Source organism: Protopterus annectens, chromosome 12.part0 (assembly GCF_019279795.1).
Source record: "Protopterus annectens isolate FY-2018-M chromosome 12.part0, PAN1.0, whole genome shotgun sequence".
Classification (NCBI taxonomy): Eukaryota; Metazoa; Chordata; order Ceratodontiformes; family Protopteridae; genus Protopterus; species Protopterus annectens.
The window spans coordinates 591,398,564-591,422,991 of record NC_056746.1 but is presented as its reverse complement, the minus strand read 5'-3'; the positions used below and the strand labels follow the sequence as shown (position 1 = coordinate 591,422,991).

At 39.6% G+C, this 24,428-nt stretch overlaps 1 protein-coding gene across 1 annotated transcript in view; it reads left to right on the top strand.

Annotated features, from left to right (window-relative positions):
* The window catches only part of CHTF18 (chromosome transmission fidelity factor 18), a 927,562-nt gene that overhangs the window by 397 nt on the left and 902,737 nt on the right, over positions 1–24,428 (top strand). Inside the window, exons 2-3 of the mRNA XM_044088940.1 lie at positions 21,235–21,501; positions 23,286–23,425. Coding sequence (XP_043944875.1) covers positions 21,235–21,501; positions 23,286–23,425 — 407 coding nt within the window. The remainder of the gene's footprint in view (positions 1–21,234; positions 21,502–23,285; positions 23,426–24,428) is intronic.

Here is a 24,428-nt window from a genome sequence, read left to right as displayed (position 1 = left end):
AGGAATGTAACTATCACATTAGTCTTGGATTAATACATTGCAGTTACAGAATGCTTCAGTTGTATTTGTGAAAAGAAATATGAGCAGTTTACTTAAACTGTCTGGTAGCAATTGTCACTAATTTTAAAACGTACAGTTAACATCAGAAAATCATCCGCACACAGCACGGTGAATTGTAATATCAGATTTAGTATTACTCCAACTAGAGTTATTGATTTTTCTTTATAAAATGGTATTTGTTTTGTGGGACAATAATAATGTGTGCCACTGCTGTCGCCTTCAGTTTGTCGAGGTTGAGATTCTACGCTGCGTGAGATGTCTCATTTGTTAGTGGATAAGAAAAACAAACTTTTTTTTACTTTTTAAACACCTTAATTGAATTCTCACTTGTGACATATGTACATTTACATTTGTTTAAAAGCAATCAAACCGTTTTAACAAGTTGCAATTAACAAACATTATGCGATAATCTCCAAGTGTAGTACCTCGCAGGATGCGCAGTAGCAAATCCCACCCTAAACACGCCTCCAGCCTCACGGAACCCGCACCCGCATGAATGAAAATTCAATTCACACAACTTGCGCACAAATAAAGCGTATACAATATTCACTGTATTTAAGTAATCACAAAGATGAGTCAAATAGTAATGCACACAAATAATTCCTTCAATCGCACCGTTAATTTTATTCATGAATACCATTACAAATAGCAACTCGGACTATTGTCACCCCTTTTGGTAAAAGCTCTGTACAGTAGTAAAGAGATTACCCATTATGCTTCACATATATTGCTATATATTATATACCCTAAGCAATATTGCATAATTCAATTCCTGCTTATTTTTAAACAAGGCACATATTTATTAAACCATCACTTACGACATAAGCAATCATAAATTTATATAATGAAAATAAACCACACCAACACAATCCTAGTTGTAAACATTTTACATCACAAACCATACCGACGCACTCCCAGTTGATAACATTATACATCACTTATAGTCAAACATTACGTAGCTAATTTAAGTCATGCCATCTTTTAAACCTCATTCCTTCCTTGTATGTATTCTTCCCACAATTCCTATTTTTTCCTATGTAGCTTGCGCCTACCTTTTTCTAAAGACCTCAGTTCCAGTTGTTTAAATTATCTCCCTCGACACACCAATCTGGTCATCCAGCATTTCCGACTGTGCATCCTGCAGGGAATCCTTAAAGTCCACCATCTCACTGCACTCACAGAAAATATGTTCCCAGTTACCCTTTTCTTCCCAGTCACACCTCCAAAATTTGCTATCTACCTGAGGATATAAAACTGTCTAGGTAAACATTTCTAAGCAAAAATCCTAAATCTTCTAGATTTTGTTGCCTATTTGGGAGATACTTGCTCCCAATACCTTTGTTCCTTTGTCAGTTTCCTCCAATAAATTCCAGCCTCCTCTTCCTTTGTCTGTTTCCATAATTGTAATCATCCCGCTTGGCAGAATCTCCTTTCTCAATTTCTCTGTTGGCTTACGTCCCAGAATACTTTCTCCTACTTTATGGATATAATATTCTGTATGATTATTGTTCTTCTCCTTAAAGACCTGCATCCAAAATCCCAATCTTTCCTTGTTTCTTGAGCTTCCTCCCTGTTTCAACATAGTCACTTTCCACTTTGAATTATAGTTTTCTACTTGTGCTAATCATAAATGTGCATTTTAAGCCAATTAAGGGATATGCACAAAAAGCTGGGTTGGGAGAGGTTTGAACCATAAATGCTTGAACCACATAATTTCCTTACAATTTTCCCTCGTGCCTTTTAAGGTCACTTGAGCCAAAATTTGCTTTCAGAGCAAGCAGGAAAGCCAGACCCCAAGTTACAGTACCTCTTTTTAGCCAGGGAGTATTAACTTGTTGGTAAGATAGTGGTCATGTTGTAGATGAGTTTACACCCTTCCAGCCACCTAAAGTCCATACCTTTCAAACTCTTAGTGCAAGAGTTTTGCACAAACGAACAAAATCAGGGACAGATATTGAATATTACACTGATAAACCCAGAAAGTCGATAGAATGACACATTTTGAATTGTCATGCGTATTCTGAATGATATAAAGTCTGAAACTCAAGTGTCTGTCATTATTTAATAACTTTAAAAAAAAATCAATGATTTGCTAGAAAAGCACAGGAACAGGCCAAAAATGAGGCAAACTTCTGGACAATTGAGAGGTCTTCTGTTAGACTCCATTTCCAAGGCCATCTTTTTTGCACCAGCTTGTTCTGAGTACTTATTGCATGCTGAAGAAGAAACATGTAAACCCAGACTCCTAATGCAAGTCCCCCCCCCCTCCGCACACACGCACACTCAGTTATGTTAGCAAGCACTTACTTAACTTCTCCTTTGAACCTCTTTCCCTCATACATATGCTGAATTGTATTTTTTTATTTAGTTTTTTTGAGAATATTCGAGCCATAGAATGTATAAGGTAACTGGACTAATTGGCCATTAACACTATGCCAGTACCAACCCTTAGACCCTACCTACTTTTACAAGGAGCAATAGGTCAATCATACCATGATGAATTTATGAATACCCTTCCAGTTGTTTAATTCCTTCTTAAAAGAAAATATTATATCGCATTGCTTGATCTGGAGAGGAAGTTTTCAGAGAAGGAATAGTCACTGCAAGATGAATTCATCTCTTTGCACAATTTATTTGCTAAAGCGGGTTCAGATCTCTGATTTTAATGTTTGTAGGATTGTTTGGTATGTGGGGAAATAAGAGGTCTTGGGACTATAGGATCCCTAAGCAGTTTGTGGTACACTGCATACAAGGGCAAGGCCTTCAACCTTTCTTGATAGTTCAGTTCTCCTCTACCCCCATGATCATGTTTGTCAGGTTACCTTTGGATTCCACATAACTGCTTGTATGCTTAGTAAGATTCATCCCAAGTGGGGCATTGTATTCTGTGATGGGTCTGATCAGAGCAAATTAGAGTAGTAAGTACTTTGGACCTAAAGGAAATGCCGTTTATGATCAGTTGTGCCAGATAGGATTTTCTGATCACTATTGTAACATGATGGTTAAAGGAGAGTGAGTTATGTACCAATGTCACAAGCTCTCTCACAACATATTCATTTTTGAGTGGGGTATTTTCTATAAAAGCCACATGTAAACCACTGAGTTTGAAGTCGTTCCCACAACAAGGTGAAATCCAAAAATGTATCCAAAATCAGCCGAGCCCACCAGTTAAAAGCAAATGCCTTTATTGTGCAGTTCCCACAAGGACTAAAACCACACGCAAAATAGAAATTACCGCTTTCGTCTCTTATGTTAAGATTTTGTTAGTGTTCTAAATAAATTAATTAGTTCACAATTTGTACTAAACCTTTGGTCTACCTCCCAAAATAAATTAATCACAATTATGGTAGAAACGCTTAATGAATTAAAGTGATATGTCATCACATAAAAAATAATTAATAAAGTGAACCTAAAAAAAGAAAAAAATATATAAACAATAAATCACTACCTAACCCTATGCCAATTAAATGTGTTGGTTTTTTAAAAATCAATATATGTATATATGCATATAGTACAATGTAAATTCTAAACAGAATAAATTAATACACAAGAGTCTTTTCCTTTAAAAAGCTCTTCAGGAAGATGTGGTCATCAAGACCGTTTGCTCTGGTTGTTGTTTTTTTTTTAACTGCCATTCTGCTTCTTTACACTCTAATTTTGACCGGTCTTCCTGTTTGGTCAAATTCCACCCCTTCAGTAATGAAAAACCCAAAAGTATGCTCATCCTTATTTTGTATATATCTGAAAAGTGTGTTTGCCTGAGTCTTGTTCTTAATATCCTCCAAATGTTCGTAAATACTTTATTTCAAACATCTCTCGGTTTTCCTAATGTAAAATGCTGTACAGCCTCTGCATTGAGCGACATATACTACCACTTTTTTATAGCCATTACATTCTTTTGGAGGCATATGACTCTCCCAAACCCATAAATATTTGTGAATCTACCTTCAGTAATAAATGGGCAGTGAGAACATCTCCCACATTTGCTCATGCCTGTCAATTCAGTTTTTTTTTTTTTCACAGAACTACCCTCAAGTTTCAGGAACTTTTTGATGTTCCAATCTCTCCTAAAGATAACTACAGGATCTTTCCCTATTTTACTCGTATCTAGTCCTCCTATGTCAGAAATTTTCCAATTATATTTATAGGAGGGATATTCAGAACAAGACCTAGACAAATGCACTTTTCAGACATATACAAAGTAAGGATGAATAGATTGGTCAACTCTTTGGATATGTCATTATTAAAGTGGTGGAATTTGACCAGTCAAAATTAATTACTGTTTAAAGATGCCGAATGGCAGTTAAAAACCAATGCATCTGGACCAGACAGTCTTATTGACCACCTCTCCCTGAACAGCTCTTCAAAGGAAAAGGCTCCTATGTGTTAATTTTAGTCTGTTTAGAATTTGCATTGTACTATATACACCTATCTGATTTTTAAACACCAACACATTTAATTGACGTATGGTTAGGTATTGATTTATTATTTATGATAAGTTTTTTTTTTTTTTTTTTTAGGTTAATTTTATTTATTATTTTTTATGTGATGACATATATCAGTTTAATTCATTGTGTTGCCACGATAATTGTGATTAATTTACTCTGGGAGGTGGACCAAAGGTTTAGTATAAACTGTGAACTAATTAATTTATTTAGAACTCAGATGAAGTCCCCCTACTGTAAGGGATGAAAGTGCTAAGTTCTATTTTGTTTGTGGTTTTAGTCCCTTTAGGGACTATACAATAAAGGTACCTCCATTTATCTGGTGGTTTGTGGCTGATATTTGGATACATTTTTGGATTTTACCTTGTTGTGGGAGCAACTTTAACCTCAGTGGTTTACATTTGGCTTTTCTGGTTTAACTGGGATATTTTCTATGTTGTGTGGTAGATGGAGGGATTGCTTGCCAACTACAACAATATTGTATGTTTTTAGCATTTAATTTTTAGCCCATTCTCAGCACATCAGCTATTAACATGTAGAAGTTTATTTTGCAGCTTTTGCAAATCAGAAGGGGATTCAAGTATAATGCCCAGTTTGCAATTGCCAGCAAAGCTGGTTAACCAGAGTTCCTAATTTTTGATTTGGATCTCCGTGATGTGTATGCCAAAAAGCAAAGGTCCAGGCACATAACCCTGTGATACCCCTCTGGTTACTTTCATGCTCTTTGAAGTTGTTCCTGCCATCCCATGAGTTCTGTCCCTCAACCAGTTAGCTGTCTAACCACATATGGATCTATATATTGTGCATTTAACTTCTTGGTAATGTTGGCATGTGGTGTTTTACCAAACTTATTTAACAGGATCTGCCATTAACAAAGACAAACTGCTGGGGGTCAATTCTTCTAAGATTTTTTTTATATGTATATTGTTGTTTTTATCAAGTCTGTTATGACCTGTTTCATGGCCTTGCAAATGAGGCTCATCAGACTGATGGGCCTGTAATTCCAGGTGTCTGTGTCAGGGTCACTGTTGTGATGAGGCATTACAACTGTTGCATGCCAAACCTTGGGTTCAAAGCCAGTAGATTAGCTCAGGTAGAATAGTTGTAGGAGCGGGGTACTGTATTGCATATTCAGCAAACAGCCTACTGTAGGCATCCTCATATGTTAAGTGTCATAAAGAACATACTTGTTGTTGAGTGTTTTTCAAAACAAAAAATGTTTTTTTGTGATTTGGGGGTATTTAGGCCCTTAAGTATATGTGGGTTTGATAAAGATGGATCTCTGGATGAAGTTCGCCGGTAAATTTGCGACATCCACTGCCTCAAAGTAGGTAGTGCCATTTTAATGAGTTCAGAGCAGTGCTGGTTGTTATTGTGCAATTTTGTGACATACATAAAGATTTGTAATTATCCTTAGCTTCCAATGCTAGCCATAATTCATTGTAAGCCTTAGTTTTCCTGATTATGTTTTTCAGTACCTTGTGTGATGATATGGGCTTGTGCTAGCATAGCTAGCTGGAGTTTTAAGAATGATATCCTTTGATTTATCAAATGGATGTGTACAAGATGCTTGTGTTAACAAATGTATTGGAATTGTATTGCATTTGACTATCAAAATGTATTTGTAATGTTGAAAAATGTATCAACAATGGGTCGTGCAGCAGAGAAAGGAAATATGCATGCAGGTAGTAACTGTTTAAATGTATATACTGTAACCAAGAACACTGGAGGAGCAGAGGTTAACCAGCTAGCTTACTTTAAGAAAAACAAGGGAAATGTAAATGAGCTGTTAAATCATTAAAATGGCATCCCACTGTGATTAATAGGTCTGGAAGCAGACATTGTTAGTTTCAGTAAAAAGAGGGGAAGTGATGTTATTGTTTCTTGGCGTCAGGCCTGCCATAACATTAGAAAAGAGCTAGATCTGCATGTTTTACATGTCTGTGCTAAATTCCTGTCTCAATTTCAAAAGGGAATAGTGTGGGAACCTAGAGTCAATTGACCAGATGATGTCATTCTGCCAGTCTTGGAAATAATATTTTTTTTAGGTATTACAGGGAGTAATCTGGGTATTGAGTATTCTGTTTGGAAGCATGACTAGAACGACTACTCGCGTATTTCATCTTGCCTTGCGAAATAACTTGTTAGGGAACAGTAATTTCTTTAGATCAGTCAATAATATCTAGCAAGATTAGTTTATTACTGTTTTTCTATATTTGTCTGAGTCTGTCCATCAGTATTATTTTTAATATTTGCTGTGATTTGAACTCTGGTTTGCTTTAAATTTATATTCAGTATTTTCATGGTTCTTTTAAATATATTCAGTAGTTAATAAATCTTTCATTGTGGCTCGTCCTTTTAGAAAATATTTAACATTTGAGAGTGCTTATATTTATTTGGTGACACTGTGGGACCACTCCTGAGAGTCTTGCTGTGAGGTCAGCTTCTACCATTTGTATTAGTACTAATATTGCACATTATAATTGGTTACCCTTTGTGAGGGTCTTAGAGTAGCTGGCTGGGGGAGTATCCGATGGCAGTAATCACTACCTTATAGTCTGGGCAGAAGGGGGCACAGTGGGTAAATCTGTGCCAGCCTTTCCCAGGTGTGTGTGTGTGTGTGTGTGTGTGTGTGTGTGTGTGTGTGTGTGTGTGTTTGTGTGTGTGTGTTTGTGTGTGTGTGTGTGTTTGTGTGTGTTTGTGTGTGTTTGTGTGTGTTTGTGTGTGTGTGTGTGTGTGTGTGTGTGTGTGTGTGTTTGTGTGTGTGTTTGTGTGTGTGTGTGTGTGTGTGTGTGTGTGTGTGTGTGTTGTGTGTGTGTGTGTGTGTGTGTGTGTGTGTGTGTGTGTGTGTGTGTGTGTGTGTGTGTGTGTGTGTGTGTGTGTTTGTGTGTGTGTTTGTGTGTGTGTGTGTTTGTGTGTGTTTGTGTGTGTGTGTGAGCTACTTGGAGCAGGGACATGAAGCAGTGGTCTCAGAGGGTACTGGAATACTTGGCTTGGACACTCAGCTGGGGATTTAACCCTGTAGCTGTGCTAGTGGGGAGGCTTATTGGGGCCCTAGAGGGAGAAAGAGAAATCCAGACCCCAGGCTGACTGTTCTTGTGTGCTCTTCAGAGAAATTGTACTTTGTGCAAAGAGCTGCATCTGAAAATACTGTGTGCATCTATTTCTCTCAAAGTGAATGGTCTCCCAATGGTGTCAATGATGAGGACTGAGGCTCCTTGATCTCTGGCCCAGAGAAGGGATGTCGCACCTTGTTAACCTTTTGATGTTACCTTGATTTGTGGGTCTTTAAGTTTGCTGTATATTTTAATAAGCCTTTTTTATGCATGTGGATTTGTAGGCTGGTTTGCTTTTTCCTTTCACTTTTTGTTTAGTTTTGGTAGGGACTGACAAGTTCATACAGTTTCGGAAGTGAGAACAGGGTATACTTGCACTTAATACTTGGAAGGATGCAGTTATATTTGAACACAGACAGTTCATCATAGAATGACATTTTCTGTGCTCAGTCTTACTGTGATACTTACCTCACCTGGTTTAGGGATTTTGAAAGTGGAATTTAACAGTTTGTGGTCAGGCTTGACTGAGGAAGGGTATACTTGCAGGGCAGTCCATATAGCTGCCATATTTGTAAGGACCCCATCAGGAACATTTTGAATTCTGGTCAACTCTGATTATTTTACCCAGGGATTTCTTGTTTATGAAACTGGGGAATTTATGATGTAACCCACATTTGAGGTGCAGGTCTGGAAGTTATCCAGTGGGTAGCTAAAGTCACCCTGGATAGTGAAGTTTCTGTATATGAAGTTCATAAAGTGCAGTAAAGAACTGGGCATAGCTTTCAGGAATCATTTGTATTGTATACTGTACATTTGTAGTAACCCTGACTAACCACCCTCTTCACCTCTGTTTCTTCCTCTTGTAACCAAACTTCCAAACATTTAAATGCTTAGTCTTGTAAGTAAGACTGACACTATTTAAACTCTAATCAACTTATTGTTTAAATCCTTCTACCTGATGTGTGAACAGTTGTATATAATTCTCACTGTATTACATTTGTTTAGCTTTCTTAAGTGATATTATGTTTACTGTAGCTTTCCTCAAGTGTTTTTATCTCTAGAATGTAACAATTACCTGTTTTATTTTTTTTTATTAATCCTTTATTTACCATGTAACAATATTTCTATACTTTTGTATATCTATGTGGAGCTTTTCTCCCCGGGCCTCTACTGAAAATGGAAATATATCCAGCTAGACTAGCCCGGTCAACAAATGTAAAATAAATCATTTAAGGGGGTCTGTAATGTGATGTAATATGGTAGTTGTTTTTGTTTAGGCCGAGCTAAATCTCACTAAGTTTTATTTTCTGAGAATCTGTCTTGAGCTAATTTGGTCTATAACAAGTATGGATATTTCACCACAATTGCCATGGTTGGTGCAAAACCCTGGTGTAGAGGGGGTGCTTTCTGCCCTTTTAAACCAGGTTTCAGTAATAATGAGTACTGCAGGATGACTTTAAGGTAGGCAATTTTATTTCTAGTTTCATCGATACTTACTAAGGTACTGATGTGTGAGGATCTTAAGCCTAGCCTTTCGTTACATTCCCATAGTAGTTTTTAGCCCTTATGTTTTGCTTGCAAGTAAACTAGATATGGGCCAAACAAGGGTATTTTGGGAAATTGTGTTTCCCTTGTCCGTGAGGGTCAGGGATGCTTTAATGTTGTAAAAGAATAGTACTTTCTTTATGTGGAGTGGAAGATGATTCAATGGAAGCGGTATTCTCTGTGGTATGTCCTCTCCTTCTACCATGTTCTATTTATTTTGCAAAAGAGTGGAAGATGATTCAATAAAAGTGGTATTCTCTGTGGTACTTCCTGTCCCTCTACCATAGTCTATTTATTTTACAAAAGCGATTGAGATTCCTTGAGCGAGTGTTTATAGCACCAGTGGACTTGTAAAGTATGTAATAAGTCTGACAGAGTAGTGTCTGTTGAAGCTGTATATGCGAGGCAGAAGTCTCCTTTCAGTACCCTGTGTAATACTGAAAAGAGGGATGAGGCTTTGAGGTGGTCTGTAACGTGATATATAATGAGAAAGCATTGTGGTCATTACTGCTGTGACAAGTGATTGGGCTACTATATACAGAGAGGGACATTATACTCAAATCAGCCTAATGAGGTAGCCTGTGTACCCCTTAAGCCCTTCAAAATCAAATCTAGATTTACCTGCTGAGAAATGTCACTTTTTCCTACCCTGCAATTAAAGACAGACATTTTGTTTCAGTTCCCAGGCAGCTTCTTCACCTTGGTAATCTCCAAGGTGCTCTAAATCAGGCAAGAAAATGGATTTACTTTTTGAGGCAGATTCCTGAAATGTCCCCAGTGTGAAAGAAGTTAGAAATGGCATAATTAACAACTGATGCATGCTGTGCTCAAAGTTACACAACAAACATGACCACAAAGAGACTTCTTAATCTCCCTGTAACACCTTTTAACTCCTGTCAACCAGATTGATTGATTTAATAATGCTAACCCACCATCATATTTCCTACTTGGAAGACAAACATTGAATCTTCAACATTTTCAAAAAATATCTCTGCTGCTACACTCATGAAGACTAACTTTGTCTAGTCTGAACATATTGCCATAATATTTCTCACAAGGATCAAACATTGTGGACAAGAAAATGGGTATATCACAATATTTACTTAGTCTTGAATATGGATACATGGCAGGGAATGCTTTATGGGACACCTCTCTGATTATGGTGATGTAAAGTGGTCAAAAAATTGTACTGAACTGATTATGCATTGTTGTTGTTTTTGTTTCTTTTCGGCTTTTCCCGGTTTGGGGTCGCCACAGCGGAACTCCGCTCTGCTAATGATTGGCAGTAGATTTTTATGGTGCCTAGTTGCCAGCCCGACTCCCAATCTTCAGTGAAGGCACGTCCATTCACACACGTCTTTCGGAGGCCACTCGACCGCAGGGAGGACATGCAGACCACACAGAGGCACTCCGGCCGAGAATCGAACAGGAGAACCTCTTGCTGTGAGGCAACAACGCTACTGCTGCACCACCGTGGATTTTGAACTAATTATGCATTGATTGTGTAAATGCCAGATGATCATGCATTCTCCATCCAGAGTTAAAATTTAATATTTTCAAAACAGCAACAGAGTTGAGAAAAGATTAATCCTTGACTTAGGGGACAAGTATTTAAGGCTAACCACTCCTCTAGGCTTTGGTTGGATGTTGGTGTACTGAAAGTGAATGAAGGCAGTTTAGAAACATTTATGTGCTTATGCTTATACTGGGCTTACACAGTCTGCCACTAATTTCATGCACAATTGGTTCATTAACAAAACTGGTGAAGCAATGTCTGGAATTATCCTATGATGAAAGTGACTTCTCTTTCATTGAACGCTTACTAATCAGTAAGTTTCACATGTACCTTACATTTTAATCTGTAATAGAATACTTTAACTTTTTCATCAATCCTAATAAATGTCTTTCCTATCTTGCCTATAGAGGTCGCTTACTCTGATATCTAGGAAATTAACTTTGCACTTCTTGACCACTTTTGTAGTGCATATACACACAGGAAGTAGATGATCTGAGTATCTGGTCCTAAAATAAAACTTATTTTTGATTTTTTATTTTGCTTCTGGTTCTTCATAAAACCAAAGCTATAACACTCCCATGCATCTGCTGAGATGAGAGACCCAGTTTCAAAAAGGTGAGCAAATTCAGTATTTTAATTTTAGTAATTCAGCTTGTTGACACTGTGGCAGTGCTTGGATCCCTTCTTGCCTTGTGTCAAAAAGTAAAGACTTACCTGCTGGAAACAACACACACTTTGCAAGTTTTTATTATCTTATTTTGTTGCTGCAGAGACACACTGGCAGTCAGATGTGCCCCTGTTCACCACTCCTCATTGCAAAGGTACTGCTATCTAGGATCTACAAAGTTTCCACCTGACTGAAATGTGTCTAGTAAAAATCAGAAATAGACCTAGGTCAGTCTTAACTAGTAGCTCTTATAATTAGCCTGTGTGATGCTGTCATTACCTTAAATAAAAATGCTGTTTTGTCAGCTATTCCCACAAGCGCAATTGTTAATCCTTTGAGTCAAAGAATGCAATGCAAATGTTGGCTCCCTGACCTTTAATGTACAATGTCTAAACTTCTGATTTTAAAATGCTTTTAAAGCAAACAGCACTACAGTAAATCGGATGAAAAGACTAGGAAACCGTATATGTATAAACCAATATATCAAGAGTAGTCGTACAGCAGTCTTGCCTTGCAGCTCTCAAATATCATGATTTACAAACTTCTTTACCCTTGGTTGTACGTCTGTTAGCCATTTAGTTATGTGAACGTTTGAGATCTGCTTCTTAATTGACATTACCCACCCTAAATTAAAAACAACCTTTCAAGGTTTATATTTGCTGCTAGAGTGAGGTTGTGATGATAGGTACTGCCAGTCATGCCAGGAGAAATAGGGTAGTGGATTTGTAACATACACCACAACATCTATCTGGAATTTTGTAAATAATTTGTATGTCATTTGTGTATCAAACTGATTTGTACAGATGCTTGTGCGGAAAATGTATTTGTGAGGTTTGCTTGTACTAAAATGTGTCAACAGTGTGCCCTACTAGAAGGAAAATAAGTCTACATGTATTATTGTAACTGAATTAAATGTATGCGTTGTAACAGCATATACTGGAAGTGAAGAGGTTAATCTTAAGCCACCTGACTTTGCAAAATATTCTTGAAATTTAAATTACTTTATGGCTTAAGCCATAAAGATATTATCCCACAGTTTTGAATGGAGCTGGAGACTTAATGTCTGTGCTAGAGAATAGGCTGTAGTTCCTGCAGGAAGAGTGGTATGGTTTTATGACTTCCAGCAGCTGCACCACTTCTGAGCAAAGCTCTATCTTTGTGTATGGTTACACATAGGTGCTAAAACCTTGGCAGCTTCTAGTAATTGGGGATAGTGTGGGAAACAAGTCAGATGACCAGATGTGCATGATGCCATTTTGTACACAAATAGTGTTTTAATATTAGAGGAGACTGAAGTCTCAGCAGCATTCTGAATTCTGTCTTGAAATGACAACAAGGGCCACTCATTCATCTTGCCTTGCTCTATTCAGTAAGTAGGAACAGTAATTCTTTTAGTAAACCAGGAATAGATAGTGAGACTAACTAAATGTTTTTCTATAACTGTGTGAAACTTTCCATTGGTGTTTGTAATATTCCCTGTGATTGAAACTCTCTGGTGTTTATTGTAAATAAATATTTAGTATTCTTGTGCTCTTTTATTATTATTAAATATATTTAAACTCCTCATTTTAGACGGCCCTTTTAGAAAATTTTTCAGAGTGTTTGTATATATTTATTTGGTAATAACTCAGGCCACCCCTGAAAGCCTTGCTGTTTCGTCAACATTACCATGTGTATTAATATTAACTTCACTTAGTATAATTGGGTACCCTTGTGTAAGAGCCTTAAAGTAGCTGGCAGAGGTTCTGGTGACAGTCATAAATACATAATAGTCTGGGCAGAAGGGGGCACAGCAGGTGAATCTGTGACGGCCTTTCCCAGGTGTGTGTGCGTGCCTCCGGGCAAATCAAATCTCAGAGAGGGTGTGTGCCAGCTGCTTGGAGCAAGGACACAAAGCACTGGTTTCAGAGACAGTGTGGGAAGATTTAGCTTGGAACCCCAGCTAAGGACTCCACTCTAAGCTGTGCCAATGGGGAGTTTTATTGGGGGTCTGAAAATACATAGAGAGGAACCAGCCCCCCAGCACAGCATGTTCCCTGGGTGCTCTTAAAAGAAATTGTGCTTGATGCAGAGGGGTCTGCATCTGGAAATACTGACTGTATCCAGTTGTATTGTGAACATCCCTCTCCAGTATCAATGGTGAGGATCCAGGTTCCTTGGTTACTGGCCCAGAGTGGGGACGTCACATATTGGTGAGCAGTGGTGTGGATATTGAACTTCTGTAGCCTGTAAACTGTTGTCATTAAAGGTGTGCATTTTTTCAGAAGCCACAGGTTGAGCATTCAGCTTTTCATACCACAGCAGTTTGTATTTATTTGTTGTTAGTTTTGTTTAGTCATGGTGAGCAGGCAAAAATATTAGCAGACTATTATGGCAAACGGAGAAAGAACAGTTGGCCAAGTTGTGCGAAGCTAAAGGAGTGGTGTATGCCAACCTGACTAAAGAGGAAATTATTTCAGCCTTAGTCACAGCTATAATACAGATCAGCAGCCAGGGAGATAACCAGTCTGGTGGTGGAAATTTGCAGCCCTCAGAAACAGGACCATTCACCTTTTCCTCAGAGGACTTAAAAATACATCTGGAGTTAGAGACTTGAACTGGAGGCCAAACGTATGGAATTAGAATCAGTGGATGAGGCAGCCAAAACAGATGGAATTAGAATCTGCAGAGAAACAGTGGTGTTTGGATGCTGAAGAAAATGAGAAGCAGTGTCAACATTAGAGGGAGACACTGACTTTTCGTCAGGGTCATGGAGGTAATGGAGATGGGAATAACTGTACCTCAGAAGCAATAAAGGTTGGTAAATTTTTTCCACAATTTACAGTGTGTGATGATTTTAACTGTTTGATTCCTATATTTGAAAGGGTTTGTAAACAATGTTGACCAAGGGTTCTGGGTACAATTCCTGACCCCCTTACTCCATGGTAAAGCTGTAACTACTGTTTCAAACTTGTCTGATATTGATTGTCTAAATTATGAAAAAGTCAATAAATGTTTACCTGAATGCTTTAAGTTAACACCTGAAGCTTACAGGAAAAGTTCTGTGAGCATAGACGCAAGGCAGGTGAAATTTGTGATTATATTGCCGAGTTAAGCACTTATTTTCATAGGTGGGTGGGTGAGTAGGTGTCGGGTCACCACTTTTGAAGGGCTGGCAGAATGTTTGGTGAGGGAACAAGCCCTTAGCAGTTGCCTGAGGACATGAGAATCGGGTTGGCAGACCGAGAATGCAACCCTGCAGATGAGATGGTGAAAAGGGGGGGATCTCTACTTAGCAAACAGGGTATCACTGCACAGGTAAGTGATTCCCAGTGCTGCACATGGATATAAGGGACCCCATGGTGGGCAGCCTAAACCACCCCAACAGAGTCTGCCAGTAACAGGGGAAGCCACTAGTTTAGGCACACTGCCAGGATCAAGGGTTAAATGTTTTAAATGTAACCAGTGGGGCCATGTACCATATAAATGTCCACAGAGGCAAGGTGGGGGGCAGCAAGTGGGAATAACAGTATGCCAGTGGTAAGAGGTCTGGACAACAGGGGTACCAAACTATCACCAGAGGTTATAGCCTATCATAGTGGATGGAAAGCAGGCCACTGCTGAGACCCCCACCTCTGACATAACCACTGTGAAGCCTGCAGTGGTTAAAGAGGAACAGTACTTGCTTGGGCAGTCCACTCCAGTCCTAGCTTATGGAGGGACCACATTCCAAATGCCTTTGGCCAGAGTTCATCTTGACTGGGAGGGTGGAAAATGAAGCAAGCAAGTAGGTCTATTTGAGGATATCCCTGCAGATGTCGTGACAGGGAATGATTTCGCTTATGCAGTACCTTGTGTACATGCCGTTGCATGGGCATGAAGACAGTCATGTGGGTCTGGTAGCCTGGGGGGACACCCAGACAGAACTCCTAACTGAAGCCAGGGCTGGTGAGGTGGCTGTTTCAGGGAAGGAGCTACTCTGTAGCAGTGAGCCTGAAGGTGAGCCATAGCTGCTTCTGGGTACCAATGTTCCCTTGGACAGAGTGACTGCAAGGGCAGAGGTGAGTGATAGTACCCAGGCTGACAGTGAGGCACTGGTGTTTAGAGGATACCCGACTTCTATAGAAGGGGATCTTTGAAGAGTCACAAAAATAGAGCTGAGACAGGCTAAGCAACCCTGGGGAGGGCCAGAGGGTGAGGTAATACAGCAGTTGGTATTGCCTCGAGTCTGCCGTCTGGCATTTTAAGGCATAGCCCATGATATTCCTTTTGCAGGTCATATGGGCATAAAGCATACCAGGAGACATATTATGAAGAACTTCTATTGGCCTGGCATTGCAAGGGATGTAACAGGGTACTGCAGGACCTGTGAGCAGTGTTGGAAAGTAGGCGAGGCTGGAAACCAGGTCAAAACTACTTTGATGCCCTTTGCCTGTAATTGAGGGGTTGTTTCAGAGGATATCCATGGATATTGTGGGGCCTCTGAGTACCCCAAGCTCCACAGGGAAGAAGTATATCCTGGTGGTCGTAGATTATACTACTAGATACCCTGAAGAAGTGGCTTTGTCCTTCATTGAGGCAGACAAGGTGGTAAATGCTTTGCTAGAGATTTTCAGCAGGGTAGGTTTCCCAAGAGAAATACTGACTGACAGAGGTGCCAATTTCATGTCAGACCTGCTGGCTTGTGTATGGAAGCACTGTGGGGTGAACCACCTAAAGATCACCCCCTACCATTACCAGACTAATGGTCTTGTAGAGAGGTTAAACTCTACACTGAAGACAATGCTATGGTCATTTGCAGATCAGTTTAAGAGAGCGAGAGAATGGAAACAATTAGCCCCCCCTCTGCTTACAGAGAGGTACCCCAGGAATCCACAAGTGTTTTCACTCTCTCATTTGCTGTATGGGCATAGGGTGAGGAGAGCTTTAGGTTTGATTCGAGATGAGTGGGAGGGTAAGTGTGAACCCCTCAAGGAATCTGATGTGGTATATGTCCTAAACCAAAGGACAAGGCTCATGGAGCTCATGGGCTTGGCCCAGGCAAACCTAGCAGGAGGCCAGCAGCAGAAAAAGGTTTGGTATGAAAGGAATGCTCGGGCCAGAGAGTATGCTGTGGGGGCAGCAGTTGACATTGTTCTCATTCTTGTCAGACACAGTAAGCTGCAGGTGGTTTGGGAGGGGCCCTTTAAAGTGGTAAGGAAGGTCAGTGATAACTAAGTGTAGAACTGCTGGGCAGGAGGCAGGGGCCCATATTTTACCATGTTGACATGATGAAACCTGACCATGGTAGGGGGTCCTGGTTCTGAGTATTTGCAATGGATGGCATGATGAGTCTGAGGGGGATCTGGTGACCGATCTCCTTCATTGAGGTTCGGACTGACATTTCTGTGGAAGGGGTATAAATGTCCCAGCGGCTATCCCTTACCAAAGTTTGAGAAATCCGAGCAGTGTTACAGGAGTTTGGGGGCATGTTCACTGGGAAATCTGGCTGCACCCACTTTGCTTCAGCACCGTGTGGATACAGAACTCTAAAGGCCTATCAAGCAGGCCCCTTACAGGGTGCCTGAGAGAGTCAGACAGATTCTGAGAGAGGAGATCCAAGAAATGTTGAATCTGGGGGTAATCCAGGAGTCCAGCAGTTCCTGGGCCTCCACAGTGATGCTGGTACCAAAGAAAGATGGGAGCACCAGGTTGTTTGTAGACTACAGGAAACTAAATAGCCTGAGTCGGATGTTTACCCCATGCCTAGGACAGATGAAGCCTTAGAGCAGCTGGGTGTGGCTAAGTATCTGACCACTCTTGATCGGACCAAGGGCTACTGGCAGGGGCCCTTCACTTCCACAGCTAGAGAGAGAGGTCAGTCTTAGACTCCTTTTGGATTATATGAGTTGACAAAAATGCCCTTTGTGATGAAAAATGCCCCAGCTACCTTCCAGAGGCTGGTAGATCGTATCCTAGCAGGAGATTATGCCCTTGCTTATCTGGATATTGCCATTTACAACCATTCCTAGCATGAAGACGTTCAGCATATCAGGGAGGTCCTGGATAGACTGCAAAGGGCTGGGTTGACCATTAAGGCCAGTAAGTGTTAGGTGGGTATGACAGAGGCATTCTACTTGGGAAAGAGTGGGGAGTGGTAAGATCAGGCTAGAACCTGCCAAAGTAGAAGCCATTCAGGCATGGCCTGCCCCTGTTACTAAAAAGCAGGTGATGTCATTCTTGGTGACAGCAGTGTACTATATAAAATTTGGTCCGTCTTATAGTACAATAGCTGCTCCCCTCAGACCTGACAAGGAAAAATAGGACAGACAGGGTAGTGTGGACCTCAGCCGGCATTCCAAAAGCTTAAAGAGGCTTTCGGATTATCCCAGGTGTTAGCCAGTCCAGATTACAGCAAAGAATTTGTTGTACAGGTGGATGGTTCAAACTATGTACTTGGCTAGGTTGCCTCAGAGGGAGAAGAGCACCCAGTGGTATATCTCAGCCGTAGATTCTAACCTAGGGAGGAATGCTATGCAGCAGTAGAAAAAGAATGTTTAGCCATAGTATGGGCACTACAGAAACTTCAACCCTATCTGCATGGAAGGAAATTCACTGTAGTTAAAGACCGCAATCCTTTAACATGACTAGATCAAGCCAGCCAGCAGAATGCTAAGTTACTAAGGTGGAGCCTAGGGTTGCAGGCATATGACAGTGCAGCACCGTAGTGGGGTTAGCAATGCCAGTGCAGATGGGCTCTCAAGATAGGATATGGGATAATGTATTCCCAGATTGGCTCATTCCTCTCAAGCATAATTTCTTAAGGGGCTCTTGAAAAACTAGCTTGATTCTTCAACGAGGGGAGAGGTGTGACAATGGGCGGTACTGCCAGCCATGCCAGGAGAAATAGTGCAGTGGATTTGTAACATATGTCAGCACAGCTAGCTGGAATTTTGTAAATAATTGTTATTTGTATATCAAACTTATTTGTACAGACGCTTGTGCTGAAAATGTATCAGCAGTGCACCCTGCTGAAAGGAAAAGAAATGTACATGTATTATTGTAACTGAATTAAATGTATGCAGTGTAATAGCATGTACTGGAAGTGAAGAGGTTAATCTTTAAATCTACCCAACTTTGTAAAATATTCTTGAAATTTACTTTTTGGGTTAAGCCATAAAGATATTATCCCACAGTTATCAATGTAGCCAGAGATGTAGTGTCTGTGGTAGATAGTAGGTTGTAGCTCCTGTAGGAAGAGTGGCATGGTTTTATGACTTCATCACCTGCACCCCATCTGAGTAAAGCTCTGTCTGTGTGTATGGTAACACATCAGTGCTAAAACCTTGGCAGCTTCTAGTGATGGGGGATATAACAGGAAGTAGTGAGATGACCAGATGTGTGTAATGTTATTCTGTACAGAAATAATGTTTTAATATTGGAGACTGAAGTCTCATCAGTATTTTGTCTTGGATCTGACAACAAGGGCCACTCGCACATCTTGCCTTGCACTGTTCAATAAGTAGAAACAGTAATTATTTTAGTCTAACTAAATACTATGTGTTTATAACTGTGTGAAACTTTCCATTGGTGTTTTTAATATTTTCTGTGACTGAAAACTTTGGTGTTTACTGTAAATAGATATTTAGTATGCTCATGTTCTTTTATTATTAAATATATTTAAACTTCTCATTGTGGCTGGTACTTTTAGAAAAAAGCTTTGAGAGTATTTATATTTATTTGGTGATAATTCTGGCCACTTGCTGTTTGGTCAACATTACCATTTGTATTAATATTAAATTCACTCAGTATAACTGGGTACTCTTGTAAGAGCCCTAAAGTAGCTGGGAGGGGTTCTGGTGGCAGTGATAACTACCTTATGGTCTGGGCAGAAGGGGGCACAGCAGGTGTGTGTGTGTGTGTGTAAATCAAATCTCAGAGAAGGTGCGTGCTAGTTGCTTGGAGCAGGGATACAAAGCACTGACTTCACAGAGAGGGTGTGTTAGGACTTTGCTTCAAACCCCAGCTAAGAACTCAATTCTAAGCTGTGGGGGTCTGGACAGATATAGAGAGGAACCAGCCCCGTGGGCTGAGCGTGTTCTCTGGGTGCTCTTAAGGGGAAATTGTGCTTGATGCAGAGAGGTCTGCATCTGGAAATACTGAGTGCATCCATTTGTTTTCCAAATAAATGTCCCTCTCCAGTGTCTGTGGTAAGGATTGAGGCTCCTTGATTACTGGACCAGAGTAGGGATGTTAGAGGTTGCAAATAAGGATGGTAAAGTAGAGGTTTATGACATCAAAATGCATTTCTGTATGTATTCTTTGTTTAGGTAGATCAGAGAATTACTGCTCAGAAACTGGCTTTTTTTCTGTTCTTTTGGTCTTGTAATAATTGCTGTATGGTATAGAAAAGTTTTAAACTCCACTAACTTTAAAATTGAAGGGATGAGCAGCAATAATTAAGTCTGCCCCGAAGTGGAAGGCAGTTTTAAATTTTATTTTCACAGTAGTATAAAGCTGATGCAGTACTTTTAAATAATTTTGTTGTAAACATATTTTGTTTGTCTGACAATCTTAAATAGCAACTTGGTCAACTGTAGTTCTTTGTATAATAATCAGCCCTATCCCCAGAAAATTACAGAGATCTTCCTCTTTTGTAGCACATTGCTTTGAAAACCTGACACCATCATTTGCCTGTAACACATAGCTTAATATTGCTTTTTTCATTTCTTCTGATAGTAACTAATGTTAAATTCTCATTACCTTTCCAGGAATGGGGTGAGGCGCGGTGGTGCAGCGGTTAGCATTGTCGCCTCACAGCAAGAGGTTCTCCTGTTCGATTCTCGGCTGGAGTGCCTTCTGTGTGGAGTCTGCATGTTCTCCCCATGGTAGAGTGGCGTTCGAAAGACATGCGTGAATAGGCGTGCCTTTGCTGAAGGTTGGGCGTCAGGCTGGCAACTTGGCACCATAAAAATCTACTGCCAATCATTAGCGGACCGGAGTTCCGCTGTGGCGACCCCTAACAGGGAAAAGCCGAAAAGACAAACGACATCAGTAGGAGATAAGTGTGCTGCACTTCTAAGTAAATGGGGATGGGAAGCATCTCTTCTTGCGTGTTGTCATCTTTGCAGTATGGACTTTGCTCCAAGACATTGCTCAATTTCCCCCTACTGTCTCTAATATCTCTTTTTAAATATTTTATTGGAGTTGTCTTAATTATTGCATACTAATCTAGTTAATAAATAATATGACTGAGTTTGTCCTCACATATTCTCTAAACTCATGTTATGTTTTTCATTGCACTCGAATACAAAAAAAAAAGAGGAGTTTGTTTTTCTCATTACAGCATTTCTTTCATTCCAACATTTTGTAGTGCAATAGGATACTTTGCGATTTAAAATATCCGTAATTAATTTTTCAAAGATTGTGATTGTGGCACTTTTCTTCCTGGGCCTCCACTGAAAATGGGCACTTTCTGGCCCAGTCAGACTTTCCCAATAAACAAATTTTAAGTAAATAATAAACAGTTTAAACTATATTAAGCTAAATTCTAGAATTTTGGAGAAACGTTATTTAAGATATTATTTTATTTTATGTTAAATTTGTAAATATTGTACATAGTTTTTGTATTGGGGAGGTTAGTTTTTTTGGGGGGGGGTTCTAATAATAATGGTTTGTGTTATCTTTTCATTTGCTGTTATGATAAACCTCAGTAAATGTTAAGCTTTTGTGCTGTTCATAACCTTTTTTTTTTCCACTACATTGTAAACGTCAAAAATCTGGTATTTTTAAAAGATCTCTGTGAAGTTACAAATCCTTACACAGAAGTGGTGCAGTGGTAATTTTTAACTCAGTTAAAACACTATTCGTTAACATTTATTTTTCCATCAAGTCATTGTGTTTCACAATTTTCACTGTTTTTATGTTTGTTGGACCAGGTTTAAAACATGTTCAACACTAATTCTGTCATTCTATCTTTACTTGTAGCTGCTGAACCCATTAAGGTACCTAAGGTATCCCAGTTCAGAAATAAACAGACTTTTGAAGATGCCATTATTGCTGGAGATAGAGAGATAGACTCCACTGCTAAGAAGACAGACTCCACTGCTAAGAAAAGCAAGTTTCATCAGAAAATTTGTTGCCAGGAACAAGATATTGCAAACGACACTGAAAGTAATACTAAGAAACGGGAATGGAGTTCCATTGTTGAAACAGTAGAGAGCGATACAACCATTGATTTACAGCCGCCTTTGAGTATGTGCAGAGTTTTCTTTCTTTCTTTCTTTTTTTGGGGTTGAGGGGTGGCGAGAAAAAAATTTAACCAATGTACTGTCATAGATTTTTTTCTGGCCTTGACCAGTAAAGGTATCTGTTGGGACAATTAAATTTTATAAATTGTATATCACATGGTTCCACTCTTTAAACAAGTACAATGGAAAGCTGTTTTAAAATGATAATGTAGAATTAACGTTTTACCCTCATTGTGTGTGTGTGTGTGTGTGTGTGTGTGTGTGTGTGTGTGTGTGTGTGTGTGTGTTTGTGTGTGTGAATATTAATAGCGTAAAACTTTGGAAAAAATTGTAGAATCACCCTAGTATGCTTCCAGTGTTATAGATTCAAAGGTTGCAAATAGTTAGTTTTCCTGTCATTTATGGACAGGACACTCTGTATGGTGTTTCCTGTTGTGGATAAGGAAAACGAGACGCATGGGGTGGGGTGTGGAGGGGCTGCAGTGTAGTATTCAAAATTCACATTTATGGCCCTATACAAAATAAAACATTACATCATAGCTGTTGGTACAGTGTTCTCTATTTTATTTGCAAATTGCCACTTGCAAAAACTCTTTAACATGCATGCATGTTATGCCCATTTTTTTTTTTTTTGACATTAAGCAGGGGGCAGAGAGTGGAAGTCATTTTAGATGAAAATAGTTAGTTTCCCTTTCATACTGGAATTAAAACAAAACTTGTTTTTTATGTGGGAAGCAAAATCCGTCTCGGACACCCATTTGTTCCCAACCCACTACTTTACAATAATTCCTATTGTAAATCTGCCCCCCATATGATGCCACTTTAAGGTGGCACTTTGGACAGCTGTTTGCTATTGCATTGTTGACCATGACACAAGGTGAAGACTTTAAGACAGTCTCAGTGATTCCTGTACCATAACTTGGGTCGAATAACCATAAATGATGGAGGCATAGATGTTAGTGAAGCCACAAGTAAATGAAAAGATGAGTATGATCAGGTCTGCAATGAGAAAGCATTGCTTTTCATGAGATCTTTATGGGATGCGAGGCTGTTTATTGCCACAGTACTCAATCTGGGTGGAACTCATTGAAACATTGAGTTTTCACTCCTCTGATTTCTTCCCTTTCTTCAGTGTGTTACGACCCAAAGTTGGTTTATGTAAGTTTGGGGTGTTGCACCCCTTTCTCATAACACCTAGCGCAGGAGTTTTAATTTTGTTAGGGAATAGAAGGTGGGAAACTTTTTAGTGTGATATGTTTTGCTGTGATAAAGTGATTGGTAGCCACCTTAATTTTTCCATGGACTTCCACGCTATACTTGTAGTGGACGCAGATCTGCAGCTACCTGCATTTAAAAAGAATGAACTCCAGGAGTAGAAGGGGGAAGGTGATGAAGTGGCAACTTTTCTGTCCACTTTGTTTTGGTTGATACTTTGTTTTATAGTCTTGCATTTGTTCTTCGAGGTAGATGCGTATTCCTTCATAATTATTCTCATTAATGTATTGTGATCTGCACAGAGACTAAATTTTTCCGCAGTAAAATGAGTTAACGCAGTGATCAAGTTATGTGAATGATGCTGAATGAAGAAAATTTAGAAGCACATGTTCAAGTTATTTCTGATTTTATAATAATCCATTTCATCTATTTTTGATCAACAAAAGCATGATTCGTAAACCTGTTTTGAGCCCTATTTAAAATGCATTCTAGTTGTGTCAACATTACCCACAATTGATGAGCCTTTGAGTTAGTTGTTTACGTATAATCATTTTTTTTATTTGACTTTTGTAGCTCCAAAGCCCAAACGACCCAGACTTGAAGCTGTTAAGAAATTGAACTTCAGTCAGATTTTTGAAGATTACCCTGTTCCATTGCCAGATGACATCACTCCAACTCCAGATCCTGAGAACTATTCTGGGAATCAGAACTGCGTGGGTAGTAGGACTTGATGAGCAGTAACATTCGTAGATTAATGTCTTAAAATATCTTAACTGGCGTTTTACATCTTCTTTACATCTTCCCTTTATGTTGTCATCCTTGTGAGAGAACTCGTTCACATTACAGTACTATAAGAAAAAAAAAAGTGTTTAACTGACTTTGCATTTGGAGGGGCTGGGTGATATTTTCACAAGTTGTTAAACACACTGAAGTTTAAAGCTGTTAAAGGGTGTTCATGTCCAAAATGATCAGTGTTTGATTAGAGGGAATGGGAGCTGGAGGGAGTGAGGCTGGAGGGTAGAGGTGAGCAGCATATCCCTCACCCATCCTGTGTGGGAGGGAGGCAGCTTGGCTAGCCATATGGGCAACATCCAGTGGAAGCTTTGTGTAGTGCAGCCAGTATAGTCTGTATTATAGGGATGTGCTGCTGTGGTTTAGCGATGTGGATGAGAGAAAGTCCATGTGGAGAAGCTTTCATGCCCCCCCCCCCCCCCCAAGACCAGCGGCTCTAGTAGTCTCTGGAAGCTGCTAAAGGAATGTTAGAAGCTCCATGGAAGTGGGGGGAGGGGTGGATGTCTGGGTGAGTGATGTCCCCATGATTGGGTCTTGCCTTGCCTCAGAGAGGAACAAATGGGTCACCTGTGACTCTAGCCAGGCAGAACAGATGTACTAGATAGGCAACAAGGTTCTGATAGCAGTCAAAATGTGGGTGCATTATTTCTTGTCACCCAGGATAAGATACGTTTAGATTTTTGAAGATGTGACGGTCTTCTATGAATATGTGCAAAGGAGCTTATTCTATAATCTGTAGATACTGAGAAGCCTCTTCTGCCATTAATTACTTAATTTTGAACTTGTTTCCCCTCTTTTTAGTGAATTAATGGTATTGTGTTGAATAAACATGACTATTCAAAATTAATTGGACAAAACCATTACAGTATCAGTGAATAAAGAGTTTGCATATTTGCCGTTGATGCGGAAAGGAGTTTTTCCAAA